The 14,968-nt window shown below is 35.3% G+C and overlaps 1 protein-coding gene across 2 annotated transcripts in view; it reads left to right on the top strand.

Moving 5' to 3' along the window:
- The window catches only part of CHRM2 (cholinergic receptor muscarinic 2), a 163,156-nt gene extending 151,605 nt beyond the window's left edge, over positions 1–11,551 (top strand). For both annotated transcript variants that reach the window (XM_008054863.1, XM_008054861.1), the window contains one exon: positions 7,720–11,551. In XM_008054863.1, the coding sequence (XP_008053054.1) occupies positions 7,767–9,167 (1,401 nt within the window). In that variant the 5' untranslated portion in view covers positions 7,720–7,766 and the 3' untranslated portion in view covers positions 9,168–11,551. The remainder of the gene's footprint in view (positions 1–7,719) is intronic.
- Positions 11,552–14,968: the final 3,417 nt, after the last annotated feature.

Consider the following 14,968-nt stretch of genomic DNA (forward strand, 5'->3'; position numbering starts at 1 on the left):
CCACTTAAGAGTGAGAACATGTGATACTTAGTTCTTTGTTTCTGTGATGTATCACTCAGTACTGTAGACTCTAAGTCCATCCAGGTTGCTAAATACCATATTTCTTCTTTTGAGAAGTGTCTATTCGTGTCTTTTGCCCATTTTTTAATGGGGCCACTTGTTTTTTTTCCTTTCATTATGTTTGAGTTCCTTCTGGATCCTGCTTATTAAGCCTATGGCAGGTATGCAGTTGGCAAATATTTTTTCCAATCCTGTGAGTCTTCCACTCTCTTTATGGTTTCTTTTGCTTTGCAGAAGCTTTTCAGTTTGATCAGGTTCCACTTGTCTATCTTATCTCTTGTGGTATAGGCTTTTGGGGTTTTGATCAGGAATTGGTTGCCTATTCCGATTTGTAAAGGTTTCTCCTGCATTTTCTATGATTCTTAAAGTTTGGTGTATAACATTTAGGTCTTTAATCTATATGGAGTTGATTTTTTAGTATGATGACAGGCAGGGGTCCTGTTTCAATCTTCTGCATGTGGTCAGGCAGTTTTCCCAGCACCATTTACTCAATAGGTTGTTGAGTAAGTGGTTGTTGTTGGAAACTTTGTTGAAGATTAGTTAGCTGAGAAATTGAGGTTTTGCTTTCGGAATCTCTATTCTGTTCCATTAGTCTATATGCCTATTCTTGGAACAATACCAGGTTGTTTTGATCATTGTTCCCTTATAATAAAGTTCAAAGTCTGGAAGTGAGATAACTCTCATTTTGTTTCTTTTGTTAAGGATTGTTTTGGTGATTTGTGGTCATTTATGTTTCCATAAGAATTTCTGCATTATTGTTTCCAGGTCTTAGAAGAATGATGTTAGTAATTTAATGGGTATAGCATTGACTCTGAGATTGTCTTTGGTAGGATAGACATTTTAACAACATTGATACTTCCAATCCATGAGCATTTCTCCATTTGTTTGTGTCATCTTTAACTTCTTTGAGCATTGTTTTGTAATTTTCATTGTAAAGAACTTTGGCTAGGAAGATGCTGACGTATTTCATTTTTGTGTGTATGTGGCTATTGTAAATGGGTCTGTGCTTTTTATTTGGTTCTCTGTTTGTTGTTGGTATATAAGAACGCAATGTCTTTTGCACATTTATTTTGTACCCTGACACTTGGCCAAAGTCCTTTAACAGTGCAAAGGGGTTTTTGACAGATTGTCCTAGATTTTTGTGGTATAAGATCATATCATCAGCAAAGATGGATAATTTGATTTGTTTTTTCCCTATATGTATACACCTGATTATCTTCTCTTGTCTGATTGCTGTAGCTAGGACTTCCAGCACTATGTTGAACAGGTGGTGTGAAAGTGGGAAGTCTTGTCTTGTTCCAGTTTTAAGGGGAAATGTTTCCAATTTCTGTCCATTTAGCAATATGTTGTCTGTGGGTTTATCATAGATGGCTCTTCCTATTTTGAGGTATGTTCCCTCTACGCCTATGTGTTTGAGCATTTTTATCAAGAAGGGATGCTGAATTTTATCAAAAGTTTTTTCCACATCTAATGAAATAATCATGTGGTTCCTGTTTTTACATCTCTTGATGTATTTATTGACATTTATGGTCTTGTGGATGTTGAACCAGTCCTGTATCCCAGGGATGAAGCTTACTTGGTTATGGTGGATGATTTTTAAAATGTGTTGTTGGATTAGATTTGCTAGAATCTTGTTGAGAATTGTTGTATCTATGTCCATCAGGAAAACTGGTCTGCAGTTCTCTTTCTTTGTTGGATATATACCTGGTTTGAGTATCAGTGTGATGTTAGCTTCATAAAAAAATTTGGGAGAGTTCCATCTTTCTCGATTGCCTGGAACACTTTCAATAAGATTGGCATCAACTTCTCTTTGCATATTTTGTAGAATTCCACTGGAAAGCCATCTGGTCCAGGGTTTTGTTTTTGTTTTTGTTTTGAGGATGGGGGAGGTAGTTTTCTTATGACAGAATCAGTTTCCTGGGTTGTTATTGGTATATTTAGGTTCCAAAATTCTTCTTGTTTCAAACTTGGGAAGTTGCTTAATATCAGAAAGTCCTCCATTTCATTTAAGTTTTGAGTTTTTTCTACATATGTGTGCGTAGTAATCTCTGGCAATATTTTGTATGTTTTCAGGGTCAGTTTTGACTTGATCATTTGCATTTCTGATTGTGTTTATTTGGGTTTTTTCTCTCTTTTTCTTGGTCAAACTGGGTCGGGATCCATCAATCTTGTTTATTATTTCAAAGAATCAGCTTTTTATTTACTTGATTTTTTTCTATGATACTATTTTCTTCTATGTCCCATATTTGGGCTTTCACTTTGGTGATTTGGATTCTGCTACTGAAGATAGGGTTTTGGTAGTCTTGTCTTTCCAGCTACTTTAGTGATTAGTCTGTTAACTTGTTACCTTTCTGTTTTTCTTAATATGTGTCCATAGAGATATAAATTTTCTTCTTATTACTGCTTTCATGGCATCCCAGAGGTTTTGGTAAGATTTGTCTTTATTTTCTTTGGCTTCCAGGAATTTTTCAATTTCTTCTTTAGTTTCTGTGTTGACCCAAGAGTTGTTCAGCATCAGGCTGCTTAGAGTCCATGTCCTTATGGGTTTTCAGGGGATTGTGTTGGTGTTGGTATTTATTGTTCCACTGTAGTCTTAGAAGTTGTGTGGCAGTATTTCAATCTTATGAAATTTGTTTATACTTGTTTTATGGTCAAGGATGTGATCAATCTTGGAGTACATTTCATGTGGTGATGAGTAGGATATTTATTCTGTGGTTGTTGGGTGGAGTGTTCTGCAGATATCTTTTAAGTGCATTTGAATGAGCATCAATTTGAGGTTTTAGATCTCCTTGTTGAGTTTTGTCTCAATGATCTATCTAGGACTGTCTGTGGGATATTTAAGTCCCCAGCTTTGGTAGTGTTGGAGTCAATATTTTTTTTTAATTTACTTAGTAGCTGCTTTTTAAAAGTTGGTGCTTCTATGTTGAATGAATATATGTTTAGGATGGATATTTTGAATGGATTGAACCATTTATCATTATGTAGTGTCCTTATGTATCTTTTTTAATGTTTACTAGCTTAAATACTGTTTTGTCTGATATTAAGATCATGTCCTGCTTTCTTTTGTGTTCTATTCACCTGAAAATTTGTTTTCCATCCTCTAACTTTGAGTCTGTGAGTGTCCATTCTGTTGAGATGTGTCTCCTGGAGGCAGCATATTGTTGGATCATTTTAAAAATCTACTTTGCCATTCTATGTCTTTTCAGTGGTACATTTAGTCCATTCACATTCAGGCTGATTATTGAGATCTGAGAGTTTATACCTGTCATGAAGCTTTTATTGAGTTCATTGCTGTTGTTGTTGTTTATTTGTTGGTTTTATTTTTATTTTTGGTTGACTTATGTGTGTGCTTTCAATTTTGCAGTCACAAATACATGATGTTTGTTCTCTGTTTTCCTACATTCTTGGGAAGAGTGTGGTTGTTCTTTTTTTTCTTTCTTCTGTGCTTAGTACCTTCTTAAGCATCTCTTGTAGAGTTGTTCTGGAGGCAGCAAAAACTCTTCGGGACTGAATATCTAGGAAGGATTTTAATTCTCCATCACTGATGAAACTTAGCTTATCAGGAAATTCCTGGTTGAAATTGTTTATCTTTGAGAATTTTGATGGCTGTACTCCAGTCTCTTCTAGCCTGTAGTGTTTCTGTATATGGGTCTCCTGCTGTTCTAATTAGTCTTACCTAGTCAGTAGTCTGACCTTTCTCTCTCACTGCCTTAGATGCCTACTTTTAAACATAAATGTTATACATTATTCTCCAGAGGAAATTACCAAAAATCTTTTTAAAACTAGAGTACAGTCTCATGTTATAGCAAGATGAATATGAAAATTTAAAACCTCAAACAGAGCCGGACTCGGTGGCTCAGCCTGTAATCCCATGCTTTGGGAGGCTGAGGTGAGTGGATTGTCTGAGCCCGTGGGTTCGAGACCTGCCTGGGCAACTTGGCGAGACCTCATCTCTACAATAAATCAAAAAATCAGCCGGGCATGGTTGCACATGCCTGTAGTTCCAGCTACTTGGAAGGCTGAGGCGGAAGGATTGCCGGAGCCCAGCAGGTCGAGGCTGCAGTGGCTGGGAGCAGCCACTGTACTCCAGTCTGGGTGACAGAGTGAGACTCCAACTCAAAATAAATAAATTAAATAAAATCTCAAACAGAACATCCAATCAATAAATAAATATTTGATAATTCAAATTAACATTTCATGAAACAAATACACATATTGCTCAGCTCCAAAATAGCCATGATTTATCTAATAAACAAACAAAAGTATTGCTTTTAAGAATATCAGAATTCCAACCCTATAGTTACTTGAACCATTAGGGAATCATTGAAATAATGACAGGAATAGTGGAATTACTTTGTTCAAATAAATTACATAAATTATATGAATAATGACAAAAAATGTGTTTTTGAGAGAGGGAATGCTATTGAAATAATTCCACTGATGCTAAGTTGCATTTCATTAACATCATTTACCCAACATCAGTGTTTTCCAATTACCTACAGCCATATGCATATATAATACTTGTATACTTAAGATTATACATAATCACCTTTTGCATAAATATGCTTTATTATATAATAATCTATGCTTGGTTTGATCATATCATCTTTTAATTATATAACTTTCCACAGCAATGTCAGGGTATATAAATCTCTTTTAACAGCTACATAATATATTGAACCAATCTCTTGTCAATAGTTTTAATATTTCTAGGGGTTTGTTTGTTTGTTGCAACAACATTCCTGAATGAACATATTTGAGTAAACATCTTTGCACATTGTTATGCTTGTAGCTGAAAGATGAATTCTTTTTTTAAAAAATTTTTATTTTGAAATTGTGGGGTACAATTCAGGGATAGGTATACAAATGTTAATTGTGCAAATACCCTTATTAATGAGGTGTGCCCCCCCTTCCCCAAGTGGATATTGACTACCATCAATCCCAGCTTTCCTCCCCATCCCCATCCCCAGTTTCCCGCTACTTTCAATCCCTTTCCTACAGTAATATGGTAATTGTTCAAGGTCCACTTATGAGTGAGAACAGGTGATAATCATCTCTTTGATTCTGTGAGACAGCACTCATTATTATAAGCTCTAATTCCGTCCACGTTGCTGCAAAGTTCATGATTTTTTTCTTCTTTATGACTGTGTAATATTCCATTGTACCACATTTTTTAATCTTGTCCTCTTTTGATGGGAAAGATGAATTCTTAAACGTAGTACTTCTGAGACAAGTATTTCTTAATACATTTATATAGATATATATTTAGATTTTTACTTAAAATTTTTATAGACATAAATAAATTTCTTTCCATGAAGGTTGCCTCACTAGTTCCATTAAGAGTGTTTAACAACACTACCCTTATCACCATGGATGGAAAGATGTTTTTCATTTTTTGACTTTGCAAATTTAAATTGTGAGGTTAGATATCTTTTCACAGGTTTAAAAGTCATTAATGCTTAATTTTTCTTTCATCAAGCTAAGCACATCACTGCTTTAAATTATTCATTTTTTAACTTTCTTTTTTCCCAAACTTTATTATATTTAAGAAATTGAGTAGTTTTTTATCATATGTTTTACAAATATTGTTTCCAAATCTTTATTTTGATTTTATTTCTATGCAAAATGTCAGAGGATAATGTAATAGTTACATATATTTTTCTTTGTGGCTTCTGAATTTTGTGTCTTATTAGAGGCCAAACCTCTACTCTATTACTAAGTTTTTAAAAATGAAATACTTGAACATAATTTGCTTTCTGAAGCAGAATAAATCACTGGTTTAAATGTTATTTGTGCTATGAAGGTGCTTACTAAATTATTTTCTACATGAATTTCAAAGTCAAACCACTGCCCCACCTGTATTCATGTCATTGCTTTGTAATTAATGGCATCTGAATTAATAGGGATGTATGAATTTTGAAATGCAGCAAATAATTTCTCAACAAGGTTTATTTTCTGATGCACAGCTCACAGTAATTTTTTCAAGAGAAGGAGGAACTTGAGCTAGTTTCTCCTTCAGATGCCATTTCTCCAGAAATATATCATACCTCTTCCAAACTCTTAACTTTCTTTTCCAAACCCCAATATATTTTATCCCTTATGAAAGATTACTCAATTGTCACTGCACTGCAAAGGTATTATCTCAAAAATAGTGATTATGTATTTACTTTCACAAAAGAGGGTAGAGAAATGGAAGTGTATTCAGATTTAATAATGACTTCTTTATTAACCTATCATTGCCACCAGGCAGGGACCTTGTCTTAATCATCAGTGAATGCCAAGAATATATCACAATGCCTGATTAGGAGAAGTTTCTCAAAAGGCGTGTGAAAACAAAGTGAAAGAATGAATGATTGACCAAACTAAGGTTCATAGCCCAATCTCTATTATTGACTGGAAATGTGACCATACATGAATCCCTTCATCTTTCTGGACCTTCCTTTCTTTTACAAAACAAAATGGCAGAAAGAAAAGTAAGATAGTAGATTTGATAGCGGTTTGAAAAATAAAACATTCAGAAAATTGATACTATCTTCAATAATTTTGTCCTCCCACAAATTTATTTATTTTTATGTCTAGTCCAGAAATCTCTTCATGCTTTAAAAAGTTTTATGTATAATTTTTGGTTTATTTAGTTTGCTATAGATTTAATAGTAAATGTTATTTTGTAAGCTACATGATATTGGAAATGTTAACTATGTAATATTGATTATAAGAGTAAAATGTAGCTGGGCTCGGTGGCTCAGCCTGTAATCCCGTGCCTTTGGGAGGCTGAGGTGAGTGGATTGCCTGAGCCCGTGAGTTTGAGACCCGCCTGGGCAGGCGAGACCTCATCTCTACAATAAATCAAAAAATCAGCCAGGTGTGGTAGTGCACGCCTGTGATTCTGGCTACTCGGAAAGTTGAGGCGGAAGGATCACCAGAGCCCAGCAGGTCAAGGCTGTGGTGGCCGGGAGCAGTCACTGCACTCCAGTCTGGTCAACAGAGTGAGACTCCAACTCAAAAAACAAACAAAAAAAAGAGTAAAATGGAGGACAGAGAGAAAAAAATTTTATTGAAGGAGAGTGAATTGGCTAATAAGATATGATTATGTTGTCTTTATTATCGCCACATCAGTATTATTATTTAAAAAAAGGCTTAGACCCACCCAGGAGGAAAGGTACTATTGACAATAAAAGTGATACATTCAATATTATGTTTTATGTTTTTTTCATAATTTTTACTTCATTGTTAATTTTTATGTCTATTTCAGAAATCATTTGATTTTTCAGAAAGTTTTATGTGCAATTTTGTCTAGTTTAGTTCATCAGTATTATGCTCTGTTTAATTGATTGATGAGATAGATGAAAGATAGATAGATAGATAGATAGATAGATAGATAGATAGATAGATAGATAGATAGATATTCACATCTAGATTAGATATGGGCACATTAAAAATGTTATTGGATTTTAAATTAATTGCCAGCCTGAAAGGATCTTTGAATCCTCCATTTAATGTTTTTGCCTTTTATGTGGGAAACTGGGGCAGGTAAGCTTGATGATCTTGCTGAGGGAGAAAGATTTTGGGGAAAATAATGTGGTTTAAAAGAAAGAAATCTGATATATTCTAAAGCAGTGTTTATATTATATTTATTAATTTTATTCTATTTTCTTGCAGGTTTAAATGTTTATTTGGCTTCTTGGCTACTGATTGGAGAACACAAAATGAATAACTCAACAAACTCCTCTAATAATGGCCAGGCTCCTACCAGTCCTTATAAGACATTTGAAGTGGTGTTTATTGTCCTGGTGGCTGGATCCCTCAGTTTGGTGACCATTATTGGGAACATCTTGGTCATGGTTTCCATTAAAGTTAACCGCCACCTCCAGACTGTCAACAATTACTTTTTGTTCAGCTTGGCCTGTGCTGACCTGATCATAGGTGTTTTCTCCATGAACTTGTACACCCTGTACACTGTGATTGGCTACTGGCCTTTGGGACCTGTAGTGTGTGACCTTTGGCTAGCCTTGGACTATGTGGTCAGCAATGCTTCCGTTATGAATCTGCTCATCATCAGCTTTGACAGGTACTTTTGTGTCACAAAACCTCTGACCTATCCAGTCAAGAGGACCACGAAAATGGCAGGTATGATGATTGCAGCTGCCTGGGTTCTCTCCTTTATCCTTTGGGCTCCAGCCATTCTCTTCTGGCAGTTCATTGTAGGGGTGAGAACTGTGGAGGATGGGGAATGCTACATTCAGTTTTTTTCCAATGCTGCTGTCACTTTTGGTACTGCCATTGCCGCCTTCTATTTACCAGTGATCATCATGACTGTGCTGTATTGGCACATATCCCGAGCCAGTAAGAGCAGAATAAAGAAGGACAAGAAGGAGCCTGTGGCCAATCAAGATCCAGTTTCTCCAAGTCTGGTGCAAGGAAGAATAGTTAAGCCCAACAACAACAACATGCCCAGCAGTGATGATGGTCTGGAGCATAACAAGATCCAAAATGGCAAAGCCCCCCGAGATGCTGTGACTGAAAACTGTGTCCAGGGGGAGGAGAAGGAGAGCTCCAATGACTCCACTTCCGTCAGTGCTGTTGCCTCTAACATGAGAGATGATGAGATCACTCAGGATGAAAACACAGTGTCCACTTCTCTGGGCCATTCCAAAGATGAGAACTCTAAGCAAACATGCATCAAAATTGTCACCAAGACCCAAAAAGGTGACTCATGTGCCCCAACTAATACCACCGTGGAAGTAGTTGGGTCTTCAGGTCAGAATGGAGATGAAAAACAGAACATTGTAGCCCGCAAAATTGTGAAGATGACTAAGCAGCCTGCAAAAAAGAAGCCTCCTCCCTCTCGGGAAAAGAAAGTCACCAGGACAATTTTGGCTATTTTGCTGGCTTTCATCATCACATGGGCCCCGTACAATGTCATGGTGCTCATTAACACGTTCTGTGCTCCCTGCATCCCCAACACTGTGTGGACAATTGGTTACTGGCTCTGTTACATCAACAGTACTATCAACCCTGCCTGCTACGCACTGTGTAATGCCACCTTCAAGAAGACCTTTAAACATCTTCTCATGTGTCATTATAAGAACATAGGCGCTACAAGGTAAAACATCTTTGAAAAGAAGGAAGGTGGGCAAGGGGAGCTTGGGAAGAATAAAAGGGACAAAGAAAAGCTCCTAGTTTTAAAATTTCTGCCATTGCACTTTATAGTCTAATTATGGAACATGCAATCCAGGAGCCCAGCAACGACACTTATCTTGCCTATGTTGCAGTATGTGAAACTCGCACCTTATAAGCTGTCAGTTTTGGAGGCAAAGAGACAGTGAAAGAGACCTCCTGGAATTGTGAATTTAAGAAACAATCTATGCTTTTCCTATATTATCTTGAAGAAGGGCTTCTGAATCTACAATTTTATCAGCCTCTGCACAAGAAGAATAAACTCATTCCTTTCTTTGTTTTTTGTTGTTGTTCTCATGTGTCCATATGAGAACAAAATGCCACAGTTACAAGCTAACATGGAGATGTAAACATAAAGAAATAGACACTATACAATGGGGAGATGAAGAAAGGAAATCAAAAAAGAATGCAGAGTGTTAAGCATATTTGATTCATTTGTTATGGTCTTATTTGGAGGATTGCAATGTAATAAATGTTTAGTTTTTTTCACCTTTCCTTTTCACACTATAAAAAGAAAACAAACAAAAATACCCAACCTGGTCCCACCATTTTTTCCTTATTATGGCATTATTTTAGTACTTTCCTGTTCTACATTGTTATAGGCAAAAACTGCAGGACTTTGACTCTATCCAGTCAGACTGCAATGGAAATGGGCACTTCCCCTTTCTGGCTGTGTCCTTTGTGCTCCTTGGGAGTATGAGGCCTATAAAGATTTAGTACACTTATGATCCATTATATAAAAAGTTGTAACCAATCTGATTTTCTCCCAAATAGCCTTTTACTTTAACAGAAAAGCCTACATGAAACACAAACATGCTTGAGAAACCAAAGTCATTGTGAAATTGAGGCTTCATCAAATTAAATAATGGTCAACCTAGCTGAAGAAAGTTCACTAAGGACAGATGAATTTTGAGATGAAAAAATAGATGTTTGAGGGGTACTGTGTTTCCACCCAAGCCTGTCTGACACACATATGAAATGCTAACTTGTAAAACAGGAATTCTTGACTTTGTTAACAGGAAGGGGATGCTGCTTTATTGACTCGGAATCCTAAGCAGGATTAACATAGTCACCTGTCACCAGTGCCTTCTGGGTCAGTCCCAGGAGATCAAGACCTTCTATCCAATGCTTGCTAAAGGATAGTATTTAAATTATAACCAAGTGAGGCTTTCTAGAACTCTCTTATGACCCAGTGAAAGGAGAAAAATAAGATAATTCAGAAATATTTACTAAAACTACATGTTCCATATTCCTCGAATGGTCAATTCTCCCTAACATTATTTGACTTTGGTATTCTCTTCTTAATAGAATTATAGTAATCTTAGTGACAGAAATATAGTGGATAACTAAACAGGGCCAAATGAGCTCACAGAATCTGACAGAAGAGTGTAGGTGTCTGTCCCTATGTCACTTCTCACCATCTAATTTTAGACTATAACAAAATCACATCAGAGACTATTATCTAAATTATGGTCCCATATAGAATCTTGTCCATGTAGAGACTTGGTAAAAAAATAATCTAAATACGTGTAGGATTATACTGATTCACATTTGTATTCCACTTATTTTTTTCTTACACTATTTGCTATCATCTTCTAATCAGGTGTTCTAAAGATGGTCCAATCAAAAAATCAGATTTATAAATGGCTTTTCAAATTTCATATCTTAAATTAATGGGGTACTTGATATCTTGTCTAGTAATATTGATGAGAGTTAATGATGAGTCCATCAGTATTAGACCTTGGCACTTATTAGCATTATTTTGTATGACTTGCTTCATTGGTGACATCTCAACAATTTGGAGAGTTAAAAAAAAACAAAAGCACAAATAAAACAGCCACAAAAATGTTGTAAGTTATTAATAAGAAAATTTCCAACAATACTTGTACTTAACTTATCCTCTATAAAAATATTTTCTTAAGTAGTATCAGTCATTTCCCCCTCCCAAAATTTTCCATGTATAAACTGACAGCATACATTTATATAAACCCCTTTACAGTTATTTTAAATTTTTTCATTTTAAATTCATATTTATTTTTATATTGTTTCTTCAAATCAATGAATCAAGTAAGTGGGAATGACATCAAATCAATGGGTGACTTAGTTTCAGGATTCAGGGTCTTTTTTTGTTTGCTCTAACAATCCAGCTCACCATGCGTCAAGCTGTACTGATTTTCCTTTGCCATTGTCTCATCCCTTTCTTCTCTTCGTTCTTGACCTTCACCACAGCCACCACCACCTTATTGAAAGAGACACTGTTAAGTTAAAGAAAGGAATGAAAGACACACTGACACACATAGAAACCTCGTCAAACAGATCAGAAAAATGAGAGAAATACTGAAATGGTAGATGGATTGAGAAATCCAAAGGCTATTTTCAAGAATTTGTACCAACTGTTGCTGGATTTGTCTGTTTCAATGGCTCCCAACCAAAGACAATTTTTCCTCATGTGGACAGTCCACAATGTGTGGAGTCATTTTTGATTGTCACAACTGGGAAAAAGGCAATAGCTATCCAGTGGGTAGAGGCCAGGGATGTTGCTAAACAGCTTGTAATGCACAGGGCATTTTACCGTACTTTCTCCAAAAAATGTTTGGCTAAAAATGTCAATAGTGCCAAAGTTGAGAAACTCTTGTCTATTTCAAGATATTTCTTTTTTGGAAAGGGCACCTAAATAAAAATACTATTTATTTCTTTAAAAATCAATATATCCAACTGAAACATAAAAAAGTTTTGCAAAATACTGGTTATGCAGGCTGTAGAAAACATTTGCATGGGACATGAAATCAGTTTAAGAAAAATGTTTGAGTCTTTAGCACTGAAGGAACTTGGCTTTATACCAATAATAGCACAACCACAAGAAATGCAGCATTGGAGATGATTTTACCTCTCTGAAGTATAGATGTGGTACTTACACAGCAAATGGAGTTTGGGAACATTTATGTTTTAGCCACCCAATCTAAAAGCAGAATTCCATGCTTGCTGCCCATGTAATTCAGATACAGAGTCACATGCAGGTACACGCAATGAAACTTCCAGAGCTAATCTAACCTCTTAGTTGAAATTCACATATACACATGAACACAAGCGTTAATTTTCATGGCACACATTTGCAAGTAATCTTTCTATAGAAATAGCCACAGCATTATAATATTCAAAATATGGAAGACAGAATTTTCTAGTGGGATTTATAGAGCTTGCCTACTATAAATAAGAAAATAATCCTGCATCACTTTTAGAATAACCATGCAAATTGCTCACCTGTTTGCAAAAGGTAATGCTCACCAATCATGTGTCAGAAACATTCAACTGTTGAGTCTGCTATATGTGTAATTCATAGATTAGGAACACAGGCCACATCTATATATCAAAATCACCAGACTACGCACAGAGCACATTAGTTCCAGAATCTAAATGTTTGATTATAATTGTCACGGAGTCTTGTTAATTGAAATTGCAGTCATTGGCTCTCAGAATGGTTGCAGTTGATGTGGTCAGTTTCTACTGGAGCTGCAATTTTTCATTTCAGAAACATCAAGAGCCTCTTTTAGAAGCAATATGATTCATCTTCCTTGCTTTCACTGGAAAGATGTCAAGTCTTTATTTCTTCTCTCCTCATAGCAATAATGTAAATATCCCAGAATGGTCTTATAAGAATCTGGGGGGAAAATCTGCTTATTTCTTGAAAACAAGAAATGATTTCCCTTTAAGCAGTTCACCTCTAATTTAATACCAGTTCCCACATATTAGGATAAAGTCCCCAATATAATAAATCACAAGAGATGACCTTTCTAATTTGAAATGTTAAGTTGGAGATCCAACATACTCCTACTCTGTCTACACATTACTTTTTTTTTTATCCTGAAGATTTGATGCTGGGAGAGAAGGGAGTTCAAAATGATGGAAGCAATTACACAGCAATGTTGTCTATTTTTATTTTCTCCTACTTAGATCATTGATAGTTACCTCCCCCAACCCAGTGTGATAATATCCTTTTCAGCAACCATAGCACTGGTGTTGCAAATAGATTAGGAAAGCACCCAACACTGGATGAAATTGTGCAAAGTGTATTTTCAGCATGTATATACAATACCATGCCTCTTAAATATGCTTCTCTTAAAGGGTGCACGCTGTAGCATGAACTGTGTGCAAAGTTAATGTAACTTCCTGGAATATGCTATATGCTTAATATATATTCTATAAAGAAAATAATAAAATGTATAATAGAAATACATATTTCTGTATGCAAATAAATATATTATACATAAAATATTAAGATGTAATGTGGTATATGTTGCTTTTGAGTAACAAAAGTAGATTTTATGTCCCAAATTTTCAAAGAAAGTAGTATTTGCACTTAAAGGAAGAGATTTAAGAATAGCCAGTCTAACATATATTAATATTAAACTGTTTTATAGTTTTTTTAAGAGCATGGCACTGATTTTAAATATCTCTTGAGGAAGAAGTTAATAAATCTTTGCGGGTCTTAATCCACGTGACATTTTATTCACCTGCCCCCCCGCCAGGCCTGTGACCAGAATCTTCCCAGCTGATATGGCTTCAGCAGCTGTGCTCCCTCATGTCTGATTGCCTGATGAGGTTGCAACCAACTCATGCTCATACAGTTTTACTCTCTTCCAAATTAACTGATTTTAGTGGAATAAAAGAATAATCATAGTGGGAGAATGTTCTTTATTCTGACAAACAAGGTGTAATATGTATAAGTACCATATTTTATAACTCACCCTATTCAATTTGGGTCTAATACAACATCCCATATATTCAATACTAAAAATGTTTAATGTAGTATTAGAAATTTCCTCATGGAACTCAAAGTAGCTGGTTTGTTTCTAAGTGTCCTGCATATTCTCCATAGCAATCCTATTTCTTTTCCTGTTGTCTTCTCAACTATTCACATTTCTCAGAACATTATCTTTGGTCTGTAGTTACCTAATAGTATTTATTATGACACAATTCACCCCATGTAAAGTGGTGTTCTTTATACCAAAGTCGTTTCTAGAAAAAAAAATTGAGATTTCTATTAGTTTCATATAGTTCCAGTGAAATGTTCTCATTTTATTTTTGAGAATTTGATTTGAATCCCATATAGGTGAAGTGTTGAATGCTCTTCCTCAGTAAGTGAGGGCAAACACTGAAGCAAGAAAAACTTTTTGCCATTATTAAGGAATAATTTTCACCTTATGATATGTAACAGTATTTTTCCACCAAAATGGAAGAAACAGAATGTGGTGAGTTGTAGAACCTGGGTATTTATTAAATAGGTCATCACATTCTAGAAAAATCAATTTCCTGGTTTTTTAAATACACACTCACATAATCAATAATGAGAAATTATAAAGAAATAAAAACGAATCTATCTACTGTATTTGCAACAGATACCCAGAAATTTATCTGAATTCCTAAACTATACCTTTACTGGCACTGTGAGTACCTTTTGAAGTTTTCTTGAAAGATTTTTTGGTTTTTCTTTTTTAAAGAGTTTTCTTTTCAAGTTATTATTATGAAATAAGAGATGACATTAGTGAATAAATTATATGTCTATATCCAGAAAGAACTACAATGAATTTCAAAGGTGGTTCATTTAAATCTAGATAATATAAGCCGATCATCAATCCACAATTCTTTTTTTTTTTTTTTTTTTGAGCTGGAGTCTCACTCTGTCACCCAGGCTGGAAGGCAGTGGCATGCTCCCAACCACCGAAGCATCTAC

Source organism: Carlito syrichta, unplaced genomic scaffold (genome assembly GCF_000164805.1).
Source record: "Carlito syrichta isolate Samal-C Ts95f unplaced genomic scaffold, Tarsius_syrichta-2.0.1 Scaffold301558, whole genome shotgun sequence".
Classification (NCBI taxonomy): Eukaryota; Metazoa; Chordata; class Mammalia; order Primates; family Tarsiidae; genus Carlito; species Carlito syrichta.